The 10,986-nt window shown below is 32.6% G+C and overlaps 1 protein-coding gene across 1 annotated transcript; it reads right to left on the bottom strand.

Annotated features, from left to right (window-relative positions):
* Positions 1-500: 500 nt before the first annotated feature.
* On the bottom strand, positions 501-7,587 carry LOC128547404 (vitamin D3 receptor-like). Its single transcript, XM_053520150.1, has 2 exons — positions 7,431-7,587; positions 501-3,894 (listed from the first exon to the last, which is right to left on the bottom strand). Exon 2 carries the CDS (start codon positions 3,810-3,812, stop codon positions 2,043-2,045), a length of 1,770 nt encoding a protein of 589 aa, XP_053376125.1. The 5' UTR covers positions 3,813-3,894; positions 7,431-7,587; the 3' UTR covers positions 501-2,042.
* Between the last annotated feature and the right edge of the window lie 3,399 nt (positions 7,588-10,986).

The following is a 10,986-nucleotide window of genomic DNA, read 5'->3' as shown; positions in this document are numbered from 1 at the left end:
AAATACAGTTCTGCAACTGGTGTTCTGTTGGGATTTAACTCAGCCATTCCAGAGTTAATAGCCCGATACTTGACTCGGTGAAGAAATACACATAGAAAAATTAAAAGTTTGTGCTGCATATATCTTGATTATATCACCTCATGAAACCATGTAATACTATTATTTAGCATGTGAATTTGTACAACCGATGTTTTCGTTTGGATTTCGTTTTGCACGGCCACACGTTTTGCTCTTGACATAGCCAAAAATAAGCCTTAAGGGCATAAAATGTTATGCTCCATGTATCTCAAAATGAACATGACATAGAATCATAAACCATCACAGGATGTGCAGATGTCCACCTGGTGTCCTTCTGGGCTTACACTCAGCTAGACCAGAGTTATGGCCCACGACATACTGAAATATGCACAAACTGCTTCAAAGTTTGCATATATTTTACAAAATATTTCACCTAGAGTACAGTACATACACTATGGACAAACACCTAGTTATTTTTGTCAATGTTTTGAGCAAGCTAACTTCTTATCTTACAACATTCTTTTATTGTTTGACTAACACAGAAAAAATGTTTTCCTTCGTATTAACGGACTACACGTGTACAATGACTGTTTTTTGTATAAACCAAATTAAGGGTTACAAGCGAAAGTTCTCGAAGTGCATAGAAATAAAGATACACATAAAACTGTTTCGGTACAAGTATTCAAAATAGATATTCTCTTTACTTGCAAATATATTGTGTACTTGAAATGAAAGAGCGCTTTGTATCGAAAGTATTAAATCAATCTGAAGGGAGCAGTCTTCAAGATTAATGTAAATACGACGAGTTGTAGTGATATTTTAAGTATTCCGCTCCGTCGTTTAATTTACATATATACCAACCATATACATGTAGTTTGTAAGATTACATATCCTTTACCCTGCTAAATTTCTATAATGAACTTGTCCATCTTTCAATTTGGATAGTACCATTAACTGTTAAAAGGGGTGCATACCAAAAAGATACTAACTGAATGGCGAACAGTACAGATCTTGATTAGACTGCACGAATATGCTCTACACTAATCCCAAAGGCAGAATCAATCGTATTCATTATGATAAGGGTAAACTTGTATAAGACACTTTCACCGAATATTCGAGCTGCAAAATAATGTATTCTGTGAGGTTATATTTTCTGATCTTTAAGTATTATGCAGTGCATTAAATGAAACTGCATAAAACAGTTTCTGGCACAGTCTGTGTCAAGGATTTTGATGAGAGTTGCACACATAATTACCTCTAATGAACAAACTATATTAAACCAACTCTGGGATTACTTTGCTTGGTTGCAGTCTATGCTTCTAAATGTTCTCCTAAATATTTTATTTGCTATTCACCTTACACAAGACCAAAATAAAATACCATAAAATATCAGAAAACATCTTTCAACAGAGAAGTTGTCAGAGCAAAAGTACCATTTGTTTTCTCGTGCTTTTTATTTCTTAGTGTAACAAAAATGCCAAAACAAAAGCAAACATATACATGTACAAAGCAAATGTGAAATATCTAGATATTGTAATACCAGGGCAACAGAGCCTAGGCCTTAATTATGCTGATGAATTTGAAACGAAATGAAATTATGTTTAGGGTAATTGAAATTAATCACTGGCAGATACTGCTGGAACATTATTTCCTTGTTTTCAATAATTACGTCAACTCTTTAAACAGCAAAAAAATGCTGGTTTTCTTTACATACACATTTAAATTTAATCTTTAGTCTTAAGGAGGTTAGTTATACGTATGTTTTATTTAACCTTTTCTTATATCTCTGTGCAAGACACTTTATTCTTGACACACTGATACGTATTTTTAAGTTAGTGGACCCGTAGTGACAATCGGCATTTTACGTTCCATGTTAGGTAAAATAATTTTCTGTTATTGTTATGGCTGAATGCCGAAAAAGCATACGGAGAATAGATAATCCGTTGAAAATTGATGATTGTCATTACGGGTTCACTACTTTAAGATCGCGAATCTTTTCATTCGATCTGCGAATAAGTGTTTAGTTAATTTTCTTCAATAATAAAGTCTACTAAAAATGGGAATTCTTGAATCAAAACTTCATCTTTAAATAACAGATTGTTTTCCTTCGTTAAAACGTCAGACATCTCTCGCATGTATGTTAAAGAGTCAATAATCTTTGTGAATCTGCTCCGAGCTGCTTGCTTTTGCTTTTTCTTTATCTCCAGTTGAAGCAATTCTGTAATAGCCAACTGTATCTTTTCTACAAGAGCCCGATTTTGAAGCTTGCATCGATCAGTGGAGACCAAAGTTAAAGCAGCTAGCAAAGCAGTTTCTGATTTGCTAAGATCCAGATTTTGCAGGCGACAAAACACATCTTTCATCAATGACAGCAATTTTGCAGAATATTCTCTATCAGCCATCTCGTCAAAATGATAGCCATGTCCATTTTTACTTATGATTGTCCGAAGTTCGTCGTTGTAAGCGTCAACCATGACAACAATGTAAAAATCCGTTAAAGAAGCTTTTAATAGATTTGACTGGTCAAGCAAAGGGAGATTGTAAAATTCTGGAATGTGCTTTGCAAAGTTACAATAACGAGCCATATCATCTTCAATATCTTCATATTCTATTTTCATATCAGCTATCCTACCATCTATATCAATACCAAATTCCTTATACAATTTATCATATTCATCCTTAGGTATCCTGTTCATTTTACCAAAGAGTTCAGTTTTTAGCTTGTACCTTTCAGATTGATGTATGTGCTGTTCATTGATTTGTTCCTTTGTCTTTACATTTGGGCCGTAAGGTTCTAATTCTTCCATTGCTTGAACAAGTTCCACAACGAGCATATCACTGAAGCCACCAGACATGTTTGCTGTTTTTGTATTCTGTACAAGATGTCGCATTATCACATGTTTTTCTAGATTGCAGCTATTTGCATCACTTCCAGTTTCAACAAGCACTACGCTTTCGTCTGTAACTGAATCACATGCTTCATTTCCTTCTAGTCGTTTCATGTTGATAAATGCTTCTGTCCTTTTCGCAAGAGTGTACCTTCCTAACTTTGACATCTCCTTTGACATCCCAAGAGCAAGGCATTTCTTTAACCTACATCCTGAACAATTCCCCTTTTTACCACTAGAAATTTCACATTTTCCTCCCTTAGTACATTTGAATTCTTTTTTCTTTTGAAGGTAACGCCTGAAGAATCCTTTACAAGCTTCACATGTTATCGCACCATAGTGTGAACCTGACGCTGCACTGTCTGTACATTCATTTTGATAATAAATTTCACTTTCATTATTAACGTTTGTTTCAGAAAAACTTACTGTCTGTTGTGCTTTGGTCACCTCTTCGGGAAAGAAGGTCTGGGTCTGCGAATCAATCGTTCTGAACTGTACAACAGTTTGCTCGTCAGCTTGCTTAGTCTGCGAACTAGGATGTGATGAAAGCATTGTGTCGACGTGTGGTTGTAGCTGTACATCAACAGGAAAATACAAATCTAAATCTGCTCGACAATTCAAGATGCTTGGTATATTACCAGGTGTACTTGATTCTGCAATGATGTCTTCGAACAAGAATCCTTCATCATGCCCTAACGCTACACTAAGTGAATCTTCTGGAGTCGGTGGTAACACACTGGTCAAAAGGTCTAAGCTGGACAATGGCATGATAGCTTTTGTATCCTTCTCATACATGGCAAATACTGTTGAATTTTGTCTAAAATCGTGATTTGTGTCTTCTAGGCTTGAACAATGTGACGCTTTAAGCACTGAACATGCCTTAACAACGTTTTTTCCATTATCCATAGTTCTTTATTCAATTATGCTCTTGGATTTTCTCGGGGTTTCTCAATGTGTTTCTGTAACTGCGGCACTTTATGTCTTGGATCTAAAATATACAGAAATAAAATCACTCGGAGTACATGTGGTAACGCACATACTCTTTCAATCAAATGCTCATCCGACAGTGATACGCATAGATTTGAATAAGTAGCAAATTGGCAAATAACTGCATGTAAAATTCATTATTTATCATTGTACTGCTCACTGAAACACTGTTTTCGTTGTTGAGACAAATTTTGTATCATATAGTGACTTTCCAGCTTTTAATGGCGGAGGTGCCCCTCTGAGCATTATTTCAGGGATAGGTAGATCGTAGTCAGAACCAGCTATTTTCCGTGCACATTTGAAGGATCAGTTTACTAACGCAACTCAAATTATGATACAAAAGCAATAAGCAATAAGCAATAAGTGGCTAATAACTTGGACATAAATGTATGGACTTCAAATTTTATTTTATGTGATGGTACACAATGTCAGATATAGATAGTTTGTCAAATAGGGCCTATTAGCCTGGCTCCCTGGCTGCATGGTTATTTTTTATATAAATACTGCAAGCAAAATAAGAAAATCTTAAGCTTCACATTTGATCTGATGGCTGACCATAGACTGGCTCCCGTTCCTATGTTTGTTCTTATTTACACATATATAAGTTTATTCATTAAGAGGGAAGTAACTACAGCAGGTTGTTTCTACATTGACATTTTTATTGCCCCTGGCTCCGAACATAGGGGCTGGTGAAAGTTGGCTACCAGTGTCTCACAAATTTGTGAGACAAATTCCCATTAATTTCTTTTAGTGATAATCAACTGCTATCACTGTAACATGTTATCTAAGGGCTTCATGTGCTAGCCATCATTTAATGAGCCGAAGCTAATTTACCCATTCATGGCCTGCCCTCAGTTTCTAATGGCTTATCAGACAACAGAAATGTGCTTTCATACAAAAGGGATACATATTTAACAGAGGATTTGTGATCTATTTTCAAGAATTAGATCATTATAAACCTTTAATAGAGAAGCTATACTTAAAAGTCTAAAAAAAAAAATAAAATATGAACAAATAAAACCAAACCAAGAGCATGTTGTAAAAGCTTAACCTTTGAAATTGCCCATTTGCTTTTGATTTTTTCCATAATGACAGCACAAAATATACCATTATTGTTGTGTCACCTCTTGTGGCTTTTATGAAAAGCCAAGCAGTGATTTAGTGTATTTACATGATGGATATATATAGATATATATACAGTGAAATATATATAACAGTTACATGAATGCTAAGCCAATATAGTTTTTGCTATCCAGAGTCATTGGTGAACACAGATCTTTGCTAATTAATCTGTCAAAGAACAGGGCCCTCAAAGCAATGTTTGTGAATGAAACACACTTCACAAAGAAGTAGTAAGTACAAGACTTGAATGAAATTATTTATATCATTTTGTCACGGAGTTTAGGTAAACTGAATAAATAATGGAAAAAGGATAGTCAGAAAAAAACATCAAAGAACACTTTAATTGTACTCTGTAGTAACTAGTACAATATGAAATGACAGCAGTAAATTAAAACAATTTAATGATTTAACCAAATAGGTCTTACATATAAACAGAGTATAATCATAATGATTATCTTGTTAAATACTTATACAAAAAGCTTACACGATGATACAAATCAACACCCCTATAGTATTTTTGCTGGATTTTTTTTTCAATGATCCAATTACTGTGAAAATACAGACTATAGCCCGAGAAAAGTTGTGATGGCATGAGACAATATAATGTCTGATAATTTTATGGTTTGTTTTATTTGCAAAAGTCTCATAACTGATTTACCTGCAAAAGTGTTGTGATTTGGTATAATACCATCAGTATGTTTGTGATGTACAGTCAAAAATAGAATATTAGTGTTCACATAGACAAATAATAAATCCTTCTTGGGGATTAATCGATCAATCACATTTTCATATTATACACGAACACTAACATTTTTTTGCTATTTAGTCTCTTATAAACTTAAGATGCATATAAAGAAAGTTTTGTGTAACTCCTATCTCTACTAAGAGACACAAAACGATCGCCAAATTTCTCATATTTTCTGTTATATGTAAGCATATTCAACTGGTTACAAAAGGCATCCATGGGCATAGTACAGATTTTGTTGTTTTAAATCGGACTCCAATCAAATGAAAATAAAAGTCTCTACCAAAAGAAAATCAGAAAAATGCTTTTTCTGGAAATTTGCAAGAAATAACTTCCAAGTTTTTCATAAACATATATGTGTAGCATACAATGAAAATACATAATGACAAATCAGAGTGAACACATTAAAAGTATTATAAATCCAAAATATAAATGAATTAAAAAACAGAAATGTAGAGCAACATAACAAACCACATGGCGGAAAATCACATAAAATGTCAAACCTATTTAACATACAAGTAATGAATTTTATCAGTAGATTATTAGCCCGGAGGTTGAGCCCCGCGTTGATGCCAGACCCTTCCCACCAAAATGTAGTTTTACTAAATGACATTGGACATTTTTATTTCAATTATTTGTTTATTTAAACATTTTCTCAATTTTCTAATGTATGCCCCATATAAATGTAGAATCTACATTTAAAAAAAAAACAAAAAAAAAAAACAACAAATGTGCAACCAGTCATAAGCACAATTTCTACAGCAAATTTCGCTGTTGTCATCTTCCGAAATACATACATTAACTTGCTCAATTATGTACCACAAGTCTGTTGTTTTTTTTCTTGACCATGAAACAAGCGCTGTCTTTCTTTTCTGTTTTCTTTCATTTCTGCACATAAAATACATTTGAAATTTTTTGATGTAAGGGTTAATTTTACCATAACACTTTCTTTAGATGGAGTTTCCATTATTAACAATTAATAAAACCTTAAATTCATAAAAAAATCCCTAGTTTATGTTAATTCCAACTAATTATCCACACACAATATTTTCACACTTACCTTAAATTTTACTATTAAACTGTTGAATAATGGATGGGCTAAATATTATACTTTTCCAGAAAATAACATCTTGGATGTTTTTCTCAAATGACCAAGGAGAACTTGTCATTAGGTAGGATAGTTAATTGCCTTACAATTGATACGGTTTTCAGTAGTTAACAGTTTACAGGGGTAATCTAGGGTTACATTGGCCAACTTTCACCAGGCTGTATGGTTCAGCCATCAGATCAAATGTGCTATTTTAGAAGCTTAAGATTTTCTTATTTTGTTTGCAGTATTTATATAAAAAATAACTATGCAGCCAGGGCCAGGGGCAATAAAAATGTCAATGTAGAAACAACCTGATGGAGTTACTTCCCTCTTAATGAATAAACTTATATTATATGTAAATATTAATAAGAACAAACATAGTGAACGGAGCCAGTCTAAGGGCCTGTATATATAAGAAAAACAATATTTTGACAGTTCATGAAAACATATGACAAACTTATTCCCGTTTTTATATCTACAAACTTATTATCAAGAAAATACTCCCCTATATTTTAAGCCGCGGCTTATTTTCGAGATTTCAGGGTGTTACAGTTCATTATAAAGTATCACATGGACCTACCTTAGTTATCCCTATCCTTCCCACGTGTAAATTTTCAAAATGACACCTATTAACCTACCCAGCTGCACTTGAAAATGATGTACACGTATCCTGCAAAATAAAAAGGTAAAACTGACTCTACTAGTACACATGAAGCTGATAGATTGGCAAAATATGGTCCGATTCACTGTGTCTCTAAATATAGATATTATGCGTAATACATTGTTTATTTTTTTTAGCTCTTTGGGTCGATAAATCGGCGGTTACCACAGGTTATAAATTGTATATCCAACTCATTTGATCACATTCGATTAATATGATACAGATCAATGAAAGCAATTGAAATTATACACATGTCCAGAAATGAGACCGTGTTTTGAAGAGTATTGTCCCTTGATTATTAAGCCAGATCGGTTAAATTTGGTTGTTTCCCTTTACACCATCTTAACGCGAGTATCGACTTTTGTTAACCTCTCTTATCTTGATAATCTTGACCTTACACTGGTTTTGTTAATTAGGGGTATTGCGACAACATTGTGAAACTTTTTACACAAGCGGAGTTTATACCTTGCCCGAGGCAATTTGCAGTGTATTCCTCAAATTGGTGATTTTGAATGATAATCGGGTTTTTGTTTCAAAATTGAGAGCCGGGAAGGATAGTCTCATTTTAGATATGTATTTAAACTTTTAGTTATATCTTTTAAGGGCAAAATATATGTGAATCATAAATCAAAAGTTAATTAATCAAAAAATAATTTTTGAAATTTAAATATTTTTATTCAAACATGTAATTTAAAATAACAGTTTTAACCAAATTTGACAAAGACGGAATTAGATCAACGTACATGTTTATTACCTGATATACATAACATTCTTATTTCTTCAAATTGGTGATTTTGAATGATAATCTGGAATTTGTTTAAAAATTGTCAGGAAGCATATAATTCCCATTACTCAACGTATTTTTAAAATATGTATTTAATGACCTCCAGATTTGGCTAAAAATAATCATTCTCTCAAATTGAAGTTTGTTAATACTAGAAGATGTGTTTTTGTGTCTAAAATATTTCGTCGAAACCAACAGCGCTATAACGGAATAAGTGAATTATGACTTCAAAATATAGATTTTCTTATAATCGAGACAGTTTACCTTGAGTAAAGCGTTACAATCGCTTTTCGATTTTCATCATATAAAGTAGAAAAACAGCAAATTCTCAAGTATTCCCGTAATATATAGTTAAACTTTGTCAGTAATTAAGTTTTAAAGCCTTCTTAAGAAATATAGCATTTATATCCAGATATTTATAAAAGTATTTTTTCTTTTTGTCGAACGATCTGGAGGATTGTCCCTTTAATTTTTAAAATATTTTTATGAGGGCGAAATATATGTGTATTTCGGGTCTCCTTGAAAATGTGTCTTTTCAATTTAATTTTTTTTAATATTACGGATCCGTGGCCTATAAATGCATTTTACTTTACAATAATGTGAATTTGGATTTTGAACTGTAAGATAAATTATCAAAATTTATAACTCCATGTCCATAATTTAGATTTTAACATTAAAGCGTTTATGCAAGAGCCGTAATAATTGTCCCTTTAGGCCGCGGGGCATGTCAGACAAACAGACACTAATCCAGTTAGTAACGGTAATAAACAGAAATATGTCAGCATTCGGTTAACTTATTGTCAAACACGTTATTTGATTTTATCATACATATATAATCATTACAAAAAGATAAGATAAGAAATTTTTAACAACAATATTATAATACTTACAAACAAGAAACATGAAATTTACACCCGACCCAATGGACTTGTTATATTTACATGTACAATATTCAAGTTTAAATATGAACATGTAGTTCTATATGTTAATCAACTTTATGTTAATACGTTTTAATGCAATAAATAATTCTAGTTGTGAAAATGGTATTAAATGAATTAAAAAATGGAATATTTTTATTTAAACACGTAATTTGAAATAACTTTATTTTTATTTAATCTGGCAAAGTAATGACATTAAACACGGAATTAGATTGACACACATGTCTATCTAATTCAGTTTATCCGGTGTCATCAGTACACGTGTACTGTGACGGGCAAAATTTTCCAAATTAGTAAAATCAGTGATATTCAAACGTTTAGGGAAGCAAGAAGACATAAAAGTAATTTAAAAAAAAACTCATTGAAAGAAAGATTAACTTTTCTAGTTTACTTCAATAACTTAATAAATGTTGTGAGATGATTATAAATATAAGAATAAATCATTCTAAAAGACCATGTAAAGGTTAAAATCTGTCATTTCCTACAGAAATCAATGGGACTCGGGATCAAAATTAGTTACTTATTTCAAACGCTGCGGGAAGCAAGAAGATCATATTTTATTTTATTAAAAATTATATTGAAAGAAAGTGCAAATATTGTAGATTACTTCAATAACTTAATAAATATTGTCAGATGATGCTTTTGATGTCATTTGATGTGTTAAAGTTTTTCTCCTTCTATATTTCAATAGGCGTAAATTGACCGATAATGACTAATCGATACACCCGATAACCTGTTTTCAAGGGAGACAATTTCGCCAATAAGCCAGCAAATTGGCTTAGATTTCTGGGTATGAAATACCTACTTTTTTCAATGATAATATCATAGTTTTTGACCAGTTTCTTAGAGTAACTTCCCTTGAGTAAACTATCTTATGGGCAGCTAACACCGCCAAAAATAATGTTAGAACAATCTGATGCACGAAAAATCAACTTGAATGACTTTAAAACAATGCAGCATATGACTCAAATTTATTAAATATAATGCCAGTTGCTGTAATGCGAAGTGAAACAAATCTATCTTCGTTTTGCCAATTTATTTTTCATTAACGTTTTGGCTAACCGCTTTCACATACTTTTTACAAGTTTCAGTACAACAGCTTTAACCAGTGATATTAAGGTTAGTGTAACGACTGGCTGCTGATCCACAATTAGTAATAACTCGGACTGTGCATATAACTTGATTATTTTAAGGGCCCTTGCCATTGATTTATTAAAAATACCACAATTTCCATTATCTTTACATCTTTCAAAATACATTCGACTACACTTGCAGGGGGAAACCGGGGTAAGTCGGAACAAGGGTGATAATTGTAATATGTTAATAATGATCATGATTTTTGATATAAGACTGAAGTAACCAGTACCTGCTTTCTCCGAAAGTTTCAATGGCGGGAAGTCAAAAGGACGGAGTGAGAAAAGTTTAATTTTCGACTCTGCAAGTAAATTTTCGCATTTTGTATATAGAAACATTGTTTATCGTTTGCATGATTTAAAAGTCCTTTTTCTGAGCTAACATCCGAAAGACTACAGTAGGCAAGATCAAAGGAAAATCTTGTTAACACTCTAGAGTCCACGGTTTAGAAACTCGTGAGAATTGGTCAAAATGTTTGTCTTGATGACCTCTAGGTCAAGTTTGAATCTGGGTCATGTGGGGTCAAAAAGTAGATCACCCGCTCAATTTGTTGGAACATCACACCTTGTTACTTTGCACTAGTCTATTTTGATACATACTTAGTCAATATACAAAGTGA

This window comes from Mercenaria mercenaria, chromosome 12 (genome assembly GCF_021730395.1).
Source record: "Mercenaria mercenaria strain notata chromosome 12, MADL_Memer_1, whole genome shotgun sequence".
Lineage (NCBI taxonomy): Eukaryota > Metazoa > Mollusca > Bivalvia > Venerida > Veneridae > Mercenaria > Mercenaria mercenaria.
The sequence above is the reverse complement of the archived record's forward strand: the minus strand, read 5'-3'. Positions and strand labels throughout refer to the sequence as shown.